Source organism: Trichosurus vulpecula, chromosome 5 (assembly GCF_011100635.1).
Source record: "Trichosurus vulpecula isolate mTriVul1 chromosome 5, mTriVul1.pri, whole genome shotgun sequence".
NCBI classification, from domain to species: domain Eukaryota; kingdom Metazoa; phylum Chordata; class Mammalia; order Diprotodontia; family Phalangeridae; genus Trichosurus; species Trichosurus vulpecula.
In genome coordinates this window covers 128,165,914-128,186,795 of record NC_050577.1, presented here as the reverse complement: position 1 = coordinate 128,186,795, position 20,882 = coordinate 128,165,914, and the positions used below count along the sequence as shown (strand labels likewise).

Genomic DNA, 20,882 nt, shown 5'->3' with positions numbered 1-20,882 from the left:
CTCAGTTGCTGCCATACTATTTTCCAGTTTTTCCAGCAGTTTTTGTGAAATATTGAGTTCTTATCCCAGAAACTGGATTCTGGGTTTATCAAAGAGTAGATTACTATAGTCATTGACTACTGTGTCTTGTATACCTAACCTATTCCACTGACCCACTACTCTATTTCTTAGCCAGTACCAAATAGTTTTGATGATTGCTGCTTTATAATACAGTTTAATATCTGGTATGGCTAGGCCACCTTCCCTAGCATTTCTTTTCATTAATTCCCTTGATATTCTGGACCTTTTGTTCTTCCAGATGAATTTTGTTATTTTATCTAGCTCTATAAAATATTTTTTTGATAGTTTGATTGATATGGCACTAAATAAGTAAATTAATTTAGGTAAAATTGTCATTTTTATTATATTAGCTCAGCCTAACCAAAAGCCACTGATGTTTTTCCATTTCTTTAGACCTGACTTTATATGAAAAAATAATTACATTTTTAAAGACTGAGCAATCCCCCTCCCCTCCAACTTCTGCCACCAGCCCTATTTCAAGCCTGGTCCCCATCATCCATGAAAGTAACCCTAAGCAGAAGGAGCAGACCATCCTCCCACTGCCACAGGCCACCACTGCCACCAGTGGATAGGTAAACCTAAGAGTCCCAGCAATAGCAGTATCCCAGACCACCAGCCCCACTTCCAGCTTGACACCCATAGCCATTATCCAAGGAAGCAACCCTTGTGGAGATGCAGTCTGGCAACTGCCTCTTCAGGTACCGTACCCCTGACTTCTCCGCAGCCACAGCTCTGAAGCCTCCACAAATATTCTCACTAAAGTCTTTGGTATAATTAAATGGTTCAACATCAGAAACAGGTAGCGTTCTAAAAGAAATATCACTAGTTGACTGCCCTTAAAGGCCAGTGGGCCTTTCTATCTGACCTGAAGCTGATGATCTTTACATGTTTACATTCCTTCTATTAAACTATAAGTTCCTGAAGAACAGGGCCCATCTTATATTTCTATTTGTATCCCTAGTACTTAGTACAGTGTTTTACACAAAGCAATGCATAATAAATTGCTTATTTATTCATTTGTTCATTTGCTCTAAGAAATTATCAGGGAGTCAATGTCAGACACAGGAGTGAGTCATTTAAACAGAGTACATTACTGCTTACCTCCTCCCCACATATCAAAGTATTCAGTGCGTAATGCTTCTCCTGTTTTTCCTATAAAGAGATGAGATTTCAGATCAAAATCTGTAATGACTGAGTTATAACTCATAGATATGAAATTATTTAAAAAGTAGTAAGCTAAAAGTAACAAAATTTCAAACTCTGGGTCCTACTAATCTAACCTAAACCTATAAAATGTAACGGTGATAATATAAAAAGATCAGATGAGAAGAGGGATTCCATTGCTCTCTAATGTTCGCCTCTCCTCCTAGGCTGCTGTGTAAGTATTCCTGACATTGCCTAAGACAGGACTAACCACTGGGACAGTCCTTTTTTATCCCTTACTATCTCATGAATATGCTGCCAAACTCCAACAAACATGGGCTCATCTATAAGCAAACAACAGAAAAATAATGCTTTTTTTTAAAACACCATTAATACCTTGCCCAAACAATGACTTTCCCTTCTAAGTAAGCATAATTGAACAAAATAAATCCACACATTGGACATGTTTGAAAATATATCTCTCACTCTACATCACTAGACCATCAAAGACTGTTAAGAGATAAAACACAAGGTTCCTCACCAGTTGTTGTTCAGTTGTTTCAGTCTTATCTGACTCTATGTGACCCCACTTGGGGTTTCCTTGGCAAGGATACTAGAGCGCTTTGTCATTTCCTAATCCAACCATTTCATAGATGAGGAAACTGAGGCAAACAAGTTTAAGTGACTTGTCCAGAAACACACAGTTAGTAAGTGTCTGAGGTCAAATCTGAACTCAGGTCCTCCTGAATACAGAGTTCTATTCACTGTGCCACCTATCTGCCCAATGACAGATTACTGCGCTGATAAGAATTAAGTCCTTTAAAGTTTAATTCTATGATATTGTAGTAATTATCTTTGACCTCTTTGAGATATAGTCCTAACAGCTACATAGTTTGGTCAGAGTATACCATTTAGTGATTTTTAGGGCACAGATCCAAATTGCTTTCCAAAATGAAGTAATTCACAGCTCCATCAACATTCCAATAGGGTACCTGCCTTCTGATAGTTCCAACAACTTTAATTTTCCCTTTTTTGGTATCTTTGATAATCTAAATGGTAGAAGATAGGACTTCAAAGTTTCAATATTTTTATTTATTACATATTTATTAATATTTCAATAATTGTCATTTTATCATTAGTAATCTAGAACATTTTTTCACATGGTTGTTACTTGTCTTCTTTTTGAGAACTGTCTGTTCATATCCCTTTGACCACCTATCTACTGGGCAGGACTTTGTTCTTATGTAGTTGAATCCTTCCCCTATATATCTTGATACTAGGGAACAATCTGCTCCCAGTCTCATCCCTGACTTTCTGGATTTCAGAACCACTCCTTCTCTACTACTGGCCCATTGTGGAACTTTCCCCAGCACCTGGGGCCTCCTTGCCTTAGAACAGATTAACTTACTAGGGTCTGTCTTACCCCTTAGTATTCCTCCACGAGGTCCACCCCCTCCTCCCATTGGTGTGTTTCTCCCGGAGCTTCCATCTTGTGGACTGCTCAGGCAAGCTTATCTTCAACTCCCTCCTGGCCCTGTTCCTTTCTGGATTTCAAAATCATGTCCCTGCACCAGATACCTTCCTTTTGTTCCCCTGTTCTCTTTTGTACACTTCCTCCATTGGAATGTAAGCTCCTTGAGGCCAGGAATAGTCTTTATTTTTGCTTGTATTTGTATCTCAAACACTTAGCAAAATGCCTAGCACAAAGTGTTTAATAAATGCTTGTTTTAATAAATGTTTAATATTTGTTCTTTTTAGACCTTTATCAGAGAAACTCACCGCAAAGATTTTTTTTTAATGCTAGCAGAGTTCTACATCCTTCTTTTCTAGTACTAGGTTTCTGTACCTTCCTTTTCATCTCACCTAATTAGTCCTCAAACATAGCCAAGATTTTTCACCTTCCTCCATTCACTAAGTCTATACTATCTTAGGTGAAATAAAAAATAAGGGAGGCATTTATACCTTTACTTCTACTCTTACGTAATGTTTTTATTGCCTTGATTGCAACTAAATGGTAACATACAAAAAAGGAATTCAACCAAGAATTCCAGAATAGAAACTATTTTATCTTGTGGTTAACAAAAGGGTATACGTAAGCAATTTATTTGCCCAAGATATCATAGCAGCTTTAACTTCCACACTCTAGTATTCTTAGAGTTACAACATTTATTATTACAAAATGGATAAAACTAGTAAAGCATTTATTTTAGCACTGGACTCTTGTGATTAGTGTTATACTTTGGTTCTCACTTTTCAGGTTCATTTTGATCAATTCACCAGGGTGAATAATTAAATAATTTAACAACTGCTAACCAAGTTCAAAAGAGGTCAACTCATAAACCAAAATGCCAATTTATTCATTTACAATGAGCCTGGCGAACATTTATTTTTATGGACCAGTCAGTATTGGGATATCCACCTGATATGGCACATTAAAATCAGAATGTTGCATAGTATAACAGAAAACCACCAAGTTCTGATAAACTAATGAGCTTTTTTCCACTAAAGGAACTGGCGAAATAGGTCAGCTATTTGCATGAGCTAGTCAAGACAATTTTCTCCCTGGTCAATACTAGAAAAATGTTGAAATCCTAGCTTTCTTTTAATTCCAAACACACAACTACCCTTTGCCCTTATATTATCTCTTTTCTCTTCAGCACACTCAGATACTCTAAGCTCCCAAATTTATGTTTTATTGACCATATATTAGGGATTGGGTAGGGTTAGAGGTTGATTGTCTGCTTCTTAATGACGTTCAGAAAGTAAATGAGGTGATGTGCCTAAAATACAATGTAGGGAAGGTTATTTCTGAGAAGAGAAACAATTCCTATGCTAGGAATGTATATTCTTTTTAGTCTCAATTAAAAGAACACCACTTTCTATCCTTTTCCCTAGATTTGGGGATACATATTACTTCTGAGGTCTCCATTCTTATATCTCCTGAATACAGGACTAAGCTAAATTATACATACCATTTACCAATGCAACATTGATTCCTCTTCCAACATTATTCTTTACACCACTCATTAAACTGAAGAAGAAAAAAAATACAAATTTCAGAAGCAATTATTTCACATAGAAAATACAGGGTCTAAAGATGAAATAATGAAAAAACAGAACGAATAGCATTAAGTATACAACATATTCAATAGTATAAATTTAACATAGGAAAAACAATCAAAAAGTTGCTTTTGTATATATACAATAATTATTTAAAAACTTATTTCAATATGACTTCCTAAATATAAACAATGTATTAAAAGATTGGGGCTATGAAAGATATAAAAAAAGCTCAAGATGTTTCTTGATGAGTTATCAGATTATGAAATATTTCATAAGGAATCCCTCATAGCATATATGTATTGCAAGTATGACTCTGCACCTGCCTTCAAACAATCAAACAAGTGACCTAATTTACTTTTTCATTTCCCATAAGAACTTGATATATAAGACAGAAGTAAAGTAAGATTTGTGCCTCTCTAGGACAAGAATTGAAAAGGAAAATAGGTTACATGGAACCTGGGAGGCAGCAGAATTATTTTCAGTGACCTCAGGCTGCTTGCAACTAAAAAGCCCTATTTCTAATACCAGTATTATCTTGAAAATGCTACATGGCTAGTATCTCAGAAGAACCACAATCACACTCAAAGGAAAAAAGGGGAGATACATAAGGTATCATTTGCTAATAAAGATTTGCAAAAGAAGATCAGTATAAAAGATATCATTAAAGACACGGATGATCGTAAAAACAAATTTGCGCTGCTCATGATATGAGTGAAGGATAATATCCCAAGTGCTATAATGGTAGCCACAACAAAGAATTAAAAAGGAATGTCTCCATCCAACATGCCAGGTAGATTCTCTTTAGAGGACTAGCAGGACAGATGTAGACAAAAATGTTCCCCAGGATAAGAAGGTATAAAGGGATTAAATCTGTACCTACAGAAGGAGTAGTAAATTGAATGAGATCACAGATTCATTCAGTAAAGCATGTGTAACAGAGAAGCCACTTACAGTAACAAAGGAGAGTCACTTAAGAACACTGAAAGGTTAAATAACTTGCCCACAGTCAGTATGTGTCAGAGGCAGGATTTGAACATAGGTCTTACTGGGGAAAAGAACAGTTCACAGTTCAACTCCCAGGGGTTCCCCATGTTTTTTTTTATTCTGTTAATTCCTCTGAACAACAAAAAATCATGTGAACACCCAGAGTAATTTAACATATAGCTCATAATTTTCATAAGCAATTACTGCTGCTTAAGGCACCATTAAAGAATTTTTAGTATGAACCCATTGGACCATTATCATGAACCTCTATGGAGTTCACAAATCACTAAATGGGAACCACTGTACTATGGCATACTTCCTCTTACATGCTCAGATTGAAGCAACAATTTGCACTGAAACAGCTTGCATCACAGAACCTCAGTAGGAAGAGATTTCAGAGGCCAAATCCAACCATAGCTAAACAAGAATCTCCTACACACACACACACACACACACACACTCTCCCCCCCACCCGCCCCAAATCTCTGCTTTTGGAAAGCTCTAATTGTTTGGAAGTGTTTGGGTTGGGTTCTTTTTTTCCTTTTGGAAGCCTAAATTTACCTTTCTTCAAGTTCTGTCCATACCAAGTAGTTCTGTCCTTTGGGCCCAAACAGAACAAGTCTATCTCCTTTTTCCAATGAATATCCCCTTAAAATATTTCAAGATAGCTATCTTGATCTTCCTTTTCTCCTTCCCCTTTTCTTCTCCAGGCTAAACAATCCTCCTATGACTTGGCCTCAAGGCTCTTCTTCATCCTGGTTTACTCAACTGTCCTTCCTAAAATGTGATGCCAAGAACTGAAGAGAGTACAGTAGGACTATCCTATCTAGTCCAGGGCACTATTCTTTTAACACAGTCTAAGACTGCATTAGTTTTAACTGTCACACATAGCTCACAATATTGACTTTACAATCCACTAAAATCCCCAGATATTTTTCAAAAGTTCTAGCCATGTCTCCTGCATTGCTTTTTGAACTCAAGTCTGAGACATTGCATTTATCCTTATTAAATTTCATCTTAATATCATACCAAATCCTGACTCGTCATCTACTGTTAGATACCTTTTCTAGCCTTTGTTACCTGCAAATTTTGACCAACACTCTGTTCACGCTTTCATTCAGGTCATTAATAAAAACTTTTAAACTCTCCTAGACAATTCACTAGGGAAGTCACTGAAAATAAAAATTGAAATAAAAACTATTCTTTCAGTCTAGTCATTTGACTATAGTTTGAAATCCCCAAGAATAGCATGAGAGAATTTATCAAATGCTTGGCTAAAATATAGGAAAGGCATATCTATAGCATTCTCCGGAGCTATTTGGGTTAACTAGAAAGAAAGTACCCTCAAAAGAAACAGGGATGTTTGAAAGACGAGGAGGTGGATAAGGGATGGCGAAGATGAATTCTTTTTTAACATGTTGATTTTTGAGATGCCTATAAGATAGCCAGGTGAAGATACTTAAAAGCTGGCGCTCAAGAGATTGATTAAGGTTAGATAAGAATTTAAGAGTCATCTGCATAAAAATCATTCAATCTAAGAGTGCTAACAGTGAGACAGATAGAGATAGAGAGAAAGAGAGAGAGAGAGCAGAGGGCGCGAGCTCAGCCCACACAGGACAAACCTTGGGGTGGGGAGGGTGGAACATATATAATGATCTAGCAAAGAAGGCTGAGAAAGAAAGGCACAGGCAAAAAAAAAAAAGTAGGAGAAAATGTCATTAAGTCCATGGGAAAAAGAACACTGAGAAAGGAGAGGTGGAAAGTAAGAGTCAAAAGCTATGGAAATGTAAAAGAGACATATTGATAAAAGGCCATCAGACTTAGCAAATGAGATGATCAGTAACCTTGAAGAGAACAGTTTTAGTAAAATAGTGGGGCCAGAAGTCAGATTACACATAGCTTGAGTTGTAAAACAGGAAGATTAACATGCTGAAACCAAAACAAATCTGCTATATTTACAGCAACCATATTGCAGAATCAAACCTTAAAGTTTGTTTACTTTGTTCCTTTGAGTTTTGGTTTGGTTTGTTTTTTCTTTTTTGGAGGGGGGGAAGGCAGGGCAATTGGAGTTAAGTGACTTGCCCAAGATCACACAGCTAATAAGTGTGTCAAGTATCTGAGGCCACATTTGAACTCAGGTGCTCCTGACTCCAGGGCTGGTGCTCTACTCACTGCTCTACCTAGCCGTCCCTACTTTGTTCCTTTGAAATCAGCATTGTGATGTAAGTAGAAATTCTTAATAAACTATCTTCTGAACTACAAAACAAAAGGTTTGAGTAACTTATTAGGTGATAGCACACATTCTCTCAAAGACATCTAGGTATACTACTAAACCCCAATGTAATTTTTCCCTAGTACATGAAGAGATGATGGTACACTTTTATCCAAACAAGAATAAACTAGGAATATGCGACCCTTAATGTAATCTGCTGAGACAACAGGGGTTGTCTCATTACTTGAAAGAAATCTAATACTGTAATAATGAAAAAATAAATGATCGAGTAGGATGAAAGACTTCCACAAGATGGCAGCATTTCTATATGCTAATTTTAAAAAGGGTATTTTGCCAAAATTAAAAATCAGGCCTGTGGTAAATTAGAATTGTAAAGGGCTTACAGATTTTTGACTGCATAAAGGTCAAAGTCAATCAAAAGGCAGAATTATAATTTATCATGCTTCATAAATGATGATTCTTTCAAAACCAGAATTTAATGACAATTACTATAAGTTGTAACTGCTACTCTGTATTTGTTTGTTTTGCTTTCAAATTTCATGTATTTTCATTCAGATTCTTTCATAGCTCTTTTCAACTCAGATTTTCCTTAAAAACCACTAGAATTCTCACTAAGATCTAGCAAAGATGCTTGTTTTTCATAGCTAGTTTACAACTATTCATAGATTACATCTGTACAAATCTAAATTGGCTATATGTATCAAAAAATAAAAATAATCATTTTTCCTTTTAGTGTTACCAGATATAAATGATTGGTAGTTTGTTTTTTTTCCTGTCACATAAGTAATGGTTCCTAACATCACCTCTATCTAGAACAAGAGTTCTTAACCTGGGGTCTGAGCTTATTTTATGCGAGGAAGAGGGAAGAGAAAAGAAGCCTCCTATGTACCAGACACCATGCTAAGTGCTTTATAAATATTACCGCATACATATAAAACTATTTCAACTTTTTTTTTTAAAGCCTATGTCTTTCAACGCATTTAAAAAAATTTTTTGAGGAGTCTACAGGTTTCACCAGACTGCCAAAAAGGCCCATAACACAGAAAAGGTTAAGAACACCCAGTTTAATTTTAAAGAATTATCTATTGTGTTTTAAGTAAAACACAAAACTCAGGTTAAGATAATTCTTTGCTTAAGAAAAAAAAAATCACCCATTCTTCAAAAGAGCTTTCAAAGCATAACTGGTCAACCTACATTCTAGCAGTGTGACCTTAGCAAATCATTTCACTAGTATATACCTCCATTTTCCTCATCTAAATTAGGTGACTTCCAACATTCCATTCTATCACTAAGATTCCATAATGCCTTTAGGGAATGCTGGAGTGAGGAGATAGAGGTCTGGCCTTATTCCAGTTTTACAGATCTCCAAAGTCAGAGGATCCTAGATTTAGAGGAACTAAGGAGAACTTTAGAGGTAACCTAATCCAACCTCCTTATCTTACTGATACTGAGCTCAAAGGTTAAGTGACTTGTCCAGGGTCATTGGGAAAGTAAACAGCAGAGTTGGGATTTAAAACTAGATCCTCTGACTCCAAATACTGAATTCTTTACACAGTACCACACTGCATCCGACTGAGAGGCCAGGGCTAGAATCAATATTCTCTGACTCAGAATTTTATTTACTAAACTGTAATTGCCCACACAACATTTTCCCTTTTAAATGGTCTTTTCTGCAATGAGCACATATGCTTTGACTACCTGATCCCTTTTCCTTAACATTAACAATCAAAAACTTCCCAAGTTATCTCAGATGTTGTAGATATCTAAACATGATCAAGTGTGAGCCAGGCATTCAAAGAGGAGAATCCTTTCTCTCTATTATTTAATAGCCAAACTAACCGAAAGGATACATAAGAAGAAGGAAATGTTCTAGATAAATGCATAGCATACTGATTAAAACTATTAAGTCTCCATCTAAAAATTTATTACATATTTTTCACAGCTAGATTTATGTCCAAATTAAGCCTGTAACTGAGAAAATAATATCATACAATTCAAATACAGTATCCTAACATACAACTTTATTATTTAAGGCTGTGTGGTATAGTGAATAAAAAGTCCTATTTCCCACAGCTATGTAACTTTGGGGAAATCACTTAACTTTTCTGTGCTCCAGGCAACTAAGACTATAAATTACAAAATAATTAAATTACAGAACAATTACAAATTTGCATTAATGGCAGGAATCTGCTTCCTATAGTTCACTATAGAAAGAAAATCATAGGTCTAGCTCAGGGGTGGGGAACCTATACCACACGTGGCCTTCTAGGTCCTTGGGTGAGGCCTTTTGACTGAGTCCAAGTTTTACAGAATCCTTTTATTAAGGGGATTTGTTCTGTGAAGTTTGGATTCCATCAAAGGGCTCCACTTGAGGACCTAGGAGGCCACATGTTCATCACCACTGGTCTAGCAAAAAAAAAAAAATTTATATAATTCAGCAAAAGAATAAATGTTATCATATTTATCTTAATTCAACCAAAAAATTTTTTGTCACATTCTTGCATATTCAAGATATTCAAAAGTCAGTGATAGACTCAAATTACTAGTGGAAGCCCTACAGAAATCAGAATTTAAAGCTCTACTGAACCAATGTCTTCAATTTGCCAAAGAGGAAAGTGAGTCAAACAGGCTAGGTCACAGTGCTATACAACTGCAGAACCTGTACTTAGTATCACAATATTAAATATTAAGTCCCAAAGGTAACAAGAAAATGTAAAAAGACACAATTTACTGCAACCACAGAAATGCTATACTGTTACTTAGTTGTGACATTTTGTTACATGTTTATCCACCACAGTCAACTTATACATTATTGGGATGTCTTTTTTTTTTTTGGCAACAAATACAAATATTCTTGTTGGATTTTTACATGCCTTTCTAAGTGCCCTAGCGACAAAAGACATCACAAACTGCCTTTGATGCCTGGGGTTTCCAACCAAAGAAAGGCTATCTTAGGTAGGCTTTAAGAGATAGATGGTCCAGTTCTGCCTGTTACTGTTTGATGTTGAACAACTCTTTCGGCCTCTCTAGATCTTGGATCTCTCATCTGTTAAATCATAGTGTTGAATTAAATAAATAGCCTCTATGATTGCCATTCCAAATCAATGAGCCTAGAAGTTTATCATCTGGTTATTTTTTTCCTGCCTGTATTCCATCATCAATTCTAAAAAATTATTTTGTAGGAAATCTAGTATACTATGCAAGAAATATTCAAGGCACTTCTGAAATTTGGTTTGTTGGTAAATGCACTACCTTGAAACAAAATGGGCCTGTTTTATAATCTAATTCCACAGCATACCGAACCATTAATTATATAATACCAACTTTGGGAGGTAAGAAATATACAATTTGGAAAAATTTAACAAAAATATCAAAAATCAAGAGTATCAGTTAAGCTCAATTCCATAAACAAGAGCATCCAACAAAATAATAATTAAAATTGCCTTTCTTTTGAAATCACTTTAATAACTACAAAGGAGATTTTCTGTGGACTACTTTAATCTTCAACATTATATAGAGATGTATTCCTATACAGGAAAAGATAGTACTTTTCAGAAAATTATTGGACTAGTCAAGAAAATATTTGATTATGCACATAAAATTTTTTGAAAAGCCTTAATAAATATTATTCATTAAGACTAAACTAAAACTTGACCTTTGAAATCTCAAAGTTCTATAACAAAATTAAATTACATATGATACAAAGGTAAGCTCTGTCAGAAAAAGGGGCAGAAAGCCCTAACAGATTTCCGAAAAGCCCATGGTTCCATGCCTCTACAATATGCAAACTTTGTAAACATACAACTATCAATTTATCTGGAAAATCAGATTTCTAGGAGCCCCAGTCTCCTCACCTATAAAAATAGGGATAATAATAACAGGGTTGATATGAGAATCAAATGAGATATTTATAAAGCATTTAGCATACCACAGGGGACACAGTAGGCACTATATAAATGCTACTTGTTGTTATTAAGGATGTGCCCGAGCTGTATTTTGAAGAAAGCTAAGGGATTTTTGTGAAGGAGGTGAAGAGGAAGTACATTTCAGAGTTGGGAGACTACTTGTACAAAGCCACCAAAGAAGATAATTCTAAGTTTTGTAAACAAACAGCAACATCATTCTCTAATTCTTAAAAAAAAAAATGATCTTAAAAGTTTCAGAAAAAATAGACAATATGCCTTTAAAAATTAAGTAATGACTGTGAAAACACCAACTGGAAAGCACTACGTACATCAATTATTAGAGATGAAAATATGAAAATTAACTTCAGCAAAGTTAACAAGCCTCCTTTTAAAAGACACATTACAGCTCAGCTTTGGAGGTTATATATTAAAATGATAAATTCATGAAATTATAGTTCCAAGCTTATACCAATACTTACATGTTGTCTTCTACACAAATTTTGGGGCCAACAACATTAGCTGCTCCACTTGCCATTTTGAAGGCAAAATGTTTTTCTGGACAAGCTTTTGAAATCCCACATTTATATCTGGGAGGTTTTGTATCTTTGGAGAAAACAGATACAGTTTTAAAATAAAATAGTAACAGCATGTATGCGACTATAATCAATGATTTTTCTTTCTAACTGCAAAGGAGGCAATGCACTAAGTGACCAATCAAGTGTTAACAACATCTTTTGAATGACACACAAAAAAAAATGAAATGGTATAATGGAAATAACTGGAAATCAGGAAATTTTAGTTCTAGTTTCTCTAGGTCACTAACTACGTGTAACAACTTTGAGTAAGTAATTTAACCCCTTTATGCCTTTATTTGCAAAATAAGCATGTTAGATCAGATTACCTCTAGAGTATCTAAAATTGAGTTATATGATTTTCAATAAATGTGCTAAGCTATATGTTCAGCTATAACTCTGTGTATGTGTGTATTATCAGTGCACCTTAAAGTTTATACTGGGAGATTTGTTTTCTCAAAGCTCATAAAAGCTTTCTGAATGTTTAATCAAAAGATCCTAGGTGGCACACTAGTAACTGAGGTAAGATAAAGTAAACTTGACTAAGGAGGAGGATAGATTTGAGTTCATGAATCAGTTAAATGGTTTCTTTTTTTTTTTTTTTTTTGCCATTCAGAGACATTTTTGAGCCTTAAATTTAGTTTTCACTTTAGTCTAACCCTATGCTAAATGGCCTGTCTACGTAGAAACTGAAACAAATATACAATTTAAGCATTTTGAAAAAATTTTTAATGTATTTACGTATATTTATCTATACACTAACTCCCTTAGAGTAAAAATAGCTCTTCTTCCTTCTGTCAACTATCATGCCTCCAACTTCTATTAATCTTAGTTTTTTTACTATGGACTTGAAAAAAGGTCTTAAACTAACAAATATGATAGTGAGGTCTATTGTTTCTACTATTAATGAATGAGTTAAAGTGAAGGGATCTTAGCCTTTTTGTGGGTGTCATGGACTCAACAGTTTGGAGAAGCCTATAAATACCTTTTCAAACTAATATTTTTAAATGCATAAAATGAAATACATAGGATTACAAAGGAAACCAATTATACTGAAAGATGGTTGTCAAGAATTTTTTAAAGTTCACAGACGCCAAGTTAAGAAACCTGTCAAGTACAGTAAAAATTGAAAAGTAACTAAAGTTATTTCTCATTTGAAATTATTTTACTTCTAGGTCAATTCTGTATGTGGAATTTCACAATAAGCAAACTGACATCAGTGGAAGATATGCCCCCTAAAAAATTACACAATACTGAACCATATTAGAAAATAAACTTCTTTTAAGATATATAATACTTACAAGCTATCTGTAGTGCTGACCTTGCTAAAATAAAAGACAAACATAAAAAGTCAAAGTTAACTTCAGGCAAAGAAAATGAATGTGAAATGTATCTACCGAATTTTTAATAAACCCATAAATGTTTATTGTTTGTTACTATATATGTATATATATATATATATACAGCAAAAATAAAGCATGTTGAAAGAGAAATCAGCAAGAATAGTTAACATATGCAAAATACTCACAGTTCACAAATGCAAACTATAATGAAGTAGACAGATTATAATGTGGTACACATTTTATTCAGCTGTCATCTTTAATTATTATTGTAAATTTAAGATCCAATCAGGCAGACATTCCAATATTAAACTGTGATTGCCATATATTCAATAGCCATCAGTGCTAGCAATAAAACATCATTTCAAAATCATTGTAGAGATGTGAAAATTTTTTTTAAAAATAAATTCAAACAAAACTAGAGACTCCTGAGTTACTAAACATAGAATCTTAGATTAAAAGAAGGAATCTAATCTAAAGTTATATGCCATACAGCAATTCCCTCCATATTTGATAAAATTTAGCTTTTCCAATTTGGCCAATTTTGATGGGCAGTTTACTATACACCTAAGAAAGTAGCCCATTCCATTTTTGGCCTTCTCTATTTTTTAGTTAATTTTTCTTTGTGCTCAGCCAAAAACATGTCTTCATTTAACTTCTATCCACTAGGCCTATTTTTACCCTCTAAATAAGGCTCTTGCCTCTTCTACATGTGGACCCTAAAAGTGCCTGAAGACAGATAAAAGGTATTCTGGCTCCTCTCTAAAATAAACAATCAGAATTTCTTTGACTTTTGCTTATACGCCACATGGCTGAGAATGCCTCTACCTTCCCATTCAAACAATCAATCAATCGTGTACTTATTAAGGGCCAGTACTGTCTGCTAGGTGCTAGGAATACAAGTACAAAAAATGAAACAATCCCTATTCACAAGGAACTATCTGGTGAAATGAAGCAAACAATAAATACATAGAAAAATATATACAGCATAAATATAAAATGAGAAAAGCAAACATACAAAGTAGTTTGGATGAAGCAAACTAGTAGTTGGGAGATTAGAAAAAGGTCCATATAGAAGATGGTCCCTGAGCGGCTTTTTAAAAGGGGTCTCTAAGGAAGAAGGGAAGAAGAGAGTTCATCCAATAACGTGGGATGGGCAGCACAGACACATTGTGTGTAGAAAAAGAAAAGGTTAGTTGTGCTGGACTCCAGAGTGTGGGAGGAGGAATAATGTCCAATAAAACTGAACAGATAAGTTGGGGCCAGACAGTATAGGACTTTAACAGCTAAACAGAGGAGTTTATCTTTTATCCCTGGAGAAATAGGAAGTCTTTAGAGTTGACTGAAAAGGGGAGACACATGGTCAGATCTGCACTTAAAGAAAATTACTTTAGCAGAAATATGTAGGATGGGCTGAAGTACTGAGAGACCTGGGTAAGGCAGACCAATTAAGAGGTTATTTCAATAATCTAGGTGAAAGGTAGGAGGGGTCTGAACCAAAATAGCAGCATGTGTGTGTGTGTGTGCACAGAAATGAAGTAGGATATAAGAGATACTGCAAAATTTTGCAACTGAATGTATATATGGGATGATGGAGGGTGAGGGAGTTGAGAATAATGCTGAGGTTATAAGCCTGGGAGATTAGAATAAAGAAATTTCAAAAAGGAGAGGGTTTATAGCAAAAGATAATGAGTTCTATTTTGGAGTTTGCAATGTCTTCTGGGGAATTCTAGTTTGAGATGTTCAATAAATAATTGGTGATGGAGGGCTAAAGCTCAAGGGAAAGACTGAGGCTGGTAGTATAGATACATATATGGATAGACATGTACATACATATATACATACACACAGGCACACACATAAAATACACATATATAAAATATATACATACTTACATACATACATATGTATACATATATCTGGATAGATAAGCTACAGACATGTAAATATATACTGCAACAGTTCCTACAGATATTTAACAAATATAAATATCATCTAGACAAAAGAGACAGATAGACACAACTGTGTGTATATGTGTCTGTCTGCCTGTGTGTTTATCTGACCACCTGTGTCTGCCTATATGTCCCTATGCCTGTGTCATGTCTCTGTGTCCAAGTCACCTGCTGACTATGTTACCAAGACGAAGAATATAGAGGGAGAAGAGGGCCTAGGACAGAACCATGGGGAAGGTATGCAAAGTTGTGTAATGTAGATGACAAGCCAGCAAAAGAGCAGGCAGACAAATACAAGCCAAACTAGGAGGGAGTAGTGTCATGAAAACCCAAAGAGGAAAAACTACCTAAAAGGAGAAGGTGCTCAACAGTGTCAGATGCAGCAGACAGGATGAGAAGAACTAAAACTTGGAAAAGACCATCAGACTTAGCAACTTGGTAATTTCTGAGAAATTAGATTTAATTGAGCCATGAGGTCAGAAGTGAGGAGACTAGGACAGAAAGTAGTTTATTGCGGGAACTGGGTTAACCACATTGACTCCATCTTGTGACTCACTTCTGGAGCTTTCTCGTTCTATTCAATTATGGGTCTAGTCCAACTTTTGTTTTGTGACAAAATTTTATTCAAGTGTGGGAATTGAGAGAGAACCTTATTGCATTGTTTGAACCTAGCCCTGCATGGCTGGGAAGTTGCTGCTCAGAGATCCTTAACTAAGAACCTAGGTTATGCTAACCAGAAACCAAGTCAGACACACAGAATTTTCTCACAATTGTCCATCTCAAGCAACCCATGTCTTATCTGGAAACTGATCCCCTACTGATCAATTATTTTTTCTATGTTCTTTTGATTGTTTCCAGAGACGGAGGGAGTGGGATACCTCTTTTTTCTAAATTCAGGGAATTGCATCTATTTATTCTCCCCCTCCCAAATTGGAAAGTCCCTAGTCTTTCCTCCAATTAGAAATCATTTTACCTAAGGCTATATTGTTTCCTTTTAACTAATTTGCCTTATTTGATTGTTTTTAATATACAAAAGTCTGTCTCCCCCTGTATTCAGGGTCCAGCCTCAGCTGAGAAAGGGGCATGGTCCTGATTTGTTAGGCAACTGGCATGCACCACTTCACAGATCAACATGCTTGGAAGATCAAACCTTTGCTTTCCTCAGTCATTTCATCTTTTACCTGCCAGACTCTGGCTTCTCAGACAGCAAAACATTTAAGAATAAGAAGACAGGAAGTAGAGGCAGCATGTCTAGATAGTTTTTTAAAGGAGTTTGGCTAAGTAGGTAAAAGGAGAAGAGATATAAGTGATAACTTAAGAGGATGGTAGGGTCCAGTGAAAGACTATTTTCTGTGTTTTTAAGGATGGGGGAGGCTTGGGCATGTCTGAAGGCAGAAGGGAAAGAATAAGGTGATTGGAAGAGGTTGCAGATTGGGCAGTGTGGGAGAATGGGGAGAGTATGAACATAATATACTGCAAGAGAGAAGGGGAGGAAACAAAGCACACATGTAGGAATGTTGGCCATGGCAAGGAGTTAGGCTACCTCTTAGTGAAAGAAAGAAGTAAAGTCAGAAATTATGTCAAGAGGTTCTCAGATAAACAGAATGGAGAAATGTCTCAGTTTTCTTGGTAAAGAGGCATTGTCTTGGCTGAGATACAAGAGGACAGGGTATGGGATGCTTAAAGAGGGAAGAGAAGGCTGAAATAGCTTCTGTGAGGAGTGAGACTGGGAATCAATTAGGGAGAAATTAAAGATTTGCCTTAGTGTTGGCAAAGTTCCTTTTAAAATGAACTAAACAGAATACTACAGGGATGATCTGATCAGCAGCACAACATACAAGGGGACTGTAACTTTCCTTGTTCTAGATCCTATATTTTTATTGATATTGCCTAACATTGAGCTTGTAGTAAACTAAAATTCCATCCTATAGCCAGGCAGCATCTAAGTCCTAAGTGCAGGACTTTACATTTATTCCTATTGTATTTCATCTTGTTAGGTATAGCCTACTGTCAAACATCTGATGGCACCTATCTGAATCCTGATTCTGAGATCTAATTTACTAGCTATTTTTCTCAGCTAGACATAATGCAGATTATCAAGCAGGATAGTGAAAAGTCTGGAAACCAAGTCATATGTAAAAGGATTAAAGGAAACTAGGAAATTTAGCTTGCAGAAGAACAGCATTAGGGGACATATGATCATTATCCTTAAATAACTAAAGTGCTGTCATGTAAGACAGGGATTAAGTTTATATAGTGTGGCTCCAAAGGAAAGAAAAAAGACTAACAGGTAAAATACACAAGTAGGCAGATTTCAACTCATAATTATAAAAGCTACCAATTAGGGATGTTTAACTTAAAAGACAAATCCATTCTTTTTTTAAAGTCAACTTCCCATCTTTAAAAGGGTTCAAATAGGAACTAATTACTACATCTGTCAGCTATTATAAAAGGGATTTTTCAAGTTGGGTAAAAAGCTAGAGTAGATAGACAATCTCCTAAGGTACTGAGTCTGTCCTGAGTCTATCAATAGTACTACTTTCACTCCAAGCATATAAGGTCAAAGCCTTATGTTATACAGCTCCGTATTTTCACTGACAGCATAAAACTATTTCAAACAATGCCTCAGCTAAATGAATACCCATTATAACTATGAGAACATACAAATAAGGCCAACACCTTTTGCTTCAAATACTGTAGGCCTTTAGTAAATGTGTTGTAATATGTTCTGGTGATTCAGAAACAACCTTGCATTCATCTAGCTTCCAGAGCTTAAGTGAGTTATACACTCAAATTAATATATTCTTTCCATTTTTAGCATATAAACATTTACAGTCCTTATGACCAATTATTTGTGGAAATACACTTTGTGCTAATTACATGCTGAAATTCAGTAATTTTCAAAACAGCTATTTTAAATATAAAGTAAAAAAGAACTGAAAACTAAAGAAGAGTCTATCAATTGGGGAATAGGTGCATAGATTACAGTAATGAATGGAATGGAATGATTTGTATCATAAGAAATGATGAAAGTTTCAGTATAGCCTGGGAAGATTTGTATGATCTGATGCAGAATGAAGTGAACAAATCAGGAGAACAATTTTACAATTATAACAACACCATAACGACAAACAAATTTGATCTTAAGAACCTTGATCAACTCGGTGACCAACCATGATAACTAGAAGACCAATGATAAAACATGCTACCACCTACTAGCCTGAGAAAGATAATGTACTCAAAATATAGAATGACATACATTATCTATATGCACACACATTTACCTGCTGACAGAAGTAACGCACTCAAAATACAGAAATACAAACATACACTCATATATGCATGAGTATATATGTGTGTGTGTGTATGTGCATACACACACACATACATATATACATTTACATATATAATACAAACATATTGTGACCAATGAGGGGAACTGTTTTTCTGACTGTGCATAATAATTACAAGGGTCTTCTTTTTCTTCCTCAACCCCCCCACCCCCAAGGTGGATGGATAGAGAAAATGCATATTTTTTCATTTAAAAAAATTAATGAATTTCTTTTTCAAAATTAAAAAAAAAAGGTCCCCCACCCCAGGAACATTAAGAAATATATATTCCAATTTTGTGTCCCCCCCCCCCCATGACAGCACCTTGCACATAATATGTGCTCCATAAATAATGGCTTAATTATTTATACTTTGTATTGGTGATTTTAAAAGCCATTATTATTTGCATTTCAATATTACAAAGGATCAAAATAACATAAACTCACTTTTCTTAGAACAGATAAAATAAAACAAAAACTCAGAGTAAGGAAAACTTGTAAACTAGGTGTTATAAAGAATAAAAGTTTAAAAGAAACAGAAAAAACTTACCAAATAAATTTCCTAAATTTGAATCTAGCTTTATTTCAAATACTTGAGATATGACATAAAATGTCAGTAGAAATACTGCTACAGCAACCACCAACTTTACAGCACCTAGAAAATAAGGAACAGTTAAATAATCTCATAAAATGTTCACATTTTTTTTCCTAAAGACATGAGTGTGGAATTCTAAGTTCAGCATAATCACAAATCACAATACAATGATCAGTGAATGAAAGGTAGCCAGTAGAATGATGGACTCAAATAATTTTTAACCATGTTAAACCTGTCCAGTGTACTAAACCATCCAATGCAAAACTGTTCCTTAACAATCACTGAGGGATTACTGGGGGTGGGGGCGGAGCCAAGATGGCTGCTGGAAAGCAGGGACCAGTCCCTCCAAAAACCTATAAAAAATGGCTCTGAACCAATTCTAGAACTGCAGAACCCACAAAACAGCAGAGGCAAGCAGGGCTCCAGCCCAGGACAGCCTGTACGGTCTCTAGGTGAGATCTATCCTGCACAGAGCTGGGAGCAGAGCCGAGTAGAGCAGAGCCAAGCGTGAGCGGCACCAACCAGACCAGGAGCCGGACGGAGCAGGCCCTAGTGCCCTGAATCAGTGAGCTGCAGCAGTTACCAGACTTCTCAACCCACAAACACCAAAGACAACAGAGAAGGTTAGTGGGAAAAGCTGCTGGGGACAGAGTTTAAAAAGGAGTTCATGGTTCGGCCACCGCCCGGGGGGCGGGGGGAGGGCAGAAGAGGTGGGGCAATGACAGAAGTACAGCTGCAGATGCTTCCGGCCCCAGGCCCACCTGGTGGGAGGAATTAAGTGGCGGATCAGAGCAGGAGTGCACAGCCTGCTGAAGATCTAAGTCCAGTCCGGGTTGGGGGTTCTTGGGGAAGGAGGAGCACTGGTGTGGCACAGCTGGCGCATCCCCCCAAGCGTGGAACATAGTTCTCTTAACTCCACAAGCAGTCATACCCCACTGAAAAACTCATGGGGCAAGATAGTTGGCTGGGAATATGGCCAGGAAGCGAAAACACACCCAGATTCAGTCTCATACTTTGGATTCTTTCTTTGGTGACAAAGAAGACCAAAACATACAGACAGAAGAAGTCAACAAAGTCAAAGAGCCTACAAGCTCTCCAAAGAAAGCCTCCAAGAAAAACATGAACTGGTCTCAGGCCATGGAAGAGCTCAAAAAGGATTTGGAGAAGCAGGTTAGAGAAGTAGAGGAAAAATTGGGAAGAGAAATGAGAAGGATGCAAGAAAACCATGAAAAACAAGTCAATGACTTGCTAAAGGAGACCCAAAATAATACTGAAAAATATACTGAAGAAAACAACACCTTAAAAAATAGATTAACTCAAATGGTAAAAGAGCTTCAAAAAGCCAATGAGGAGAAGAATGCCTTGAAAGGCAGAATTAGCCAAATGGAAAAGGAGGTCCAAAAGACCACTGAAAAAAAATACTACCTTAAAAATTAGATTGGAGCAAGTGGAAGCTAGTGAGTTGTTGAGAAATCAAGATATTATAAAACAGAACCAAAGGAATGAAAAAATGAAAGACAATGTGAAATATCTCATTGGAAAAACCACTGACCTGGAAAATAGATCCACGAGAGATAATTTAAAAATTATTGGACTACCTGAAAGCCATGATCAAAAAAAGAGCCTAGATATCATCTCTCAAGAAATTATCAAGGAGAACTGCCCTGATATTCTAGAGCCACAGGGCAAAACAGAAATTGAAAGAA

General features: G+C 35.8%; 1 protein-coding gene across 2 annotated transcripts in view; it reads right to left on the bottom strand.

Annotated features, from left to right (window-relative positions):
- The window catches only part of FAM3C (FAM3 metabolism regulating signaling molecule C), a 62,814-nt gene that overhangs the window by 18,326 nt on the left and 23,606 nt on the right, over positions 1 to 20,882 (bottom strand). For both annotated transcript variants that reach the window (XM_036761183.1, XM_036761182.1), the window contains exons 3-7: positions 19,132 to 19,236; positions 13,262 to 13,285; positions 11,868 to 11,991; positions 4,176 to 4,234; positions 1,162 to 1,212 (exon numbers count right to left, since the gene is read on the bottom strand). In XM_036761183.1, the coding sequence (XP_036617078.1) occupies positions 1,162 to 1,212; positions 4,176 to 4,234; positions 11,868 to 11,991; positions 13,262 to 13,285; positions 19,132 to 19,236 (363 nt within the window). The remainder of the gene's footprint in view (positions 1 to 1,161; positions 1,213 to 4,175; positions 4,235 to 11,867; positions 11,992 to 13,261; positions 13,286 to 19,131; positions 19,237 to 20,882) is intronic.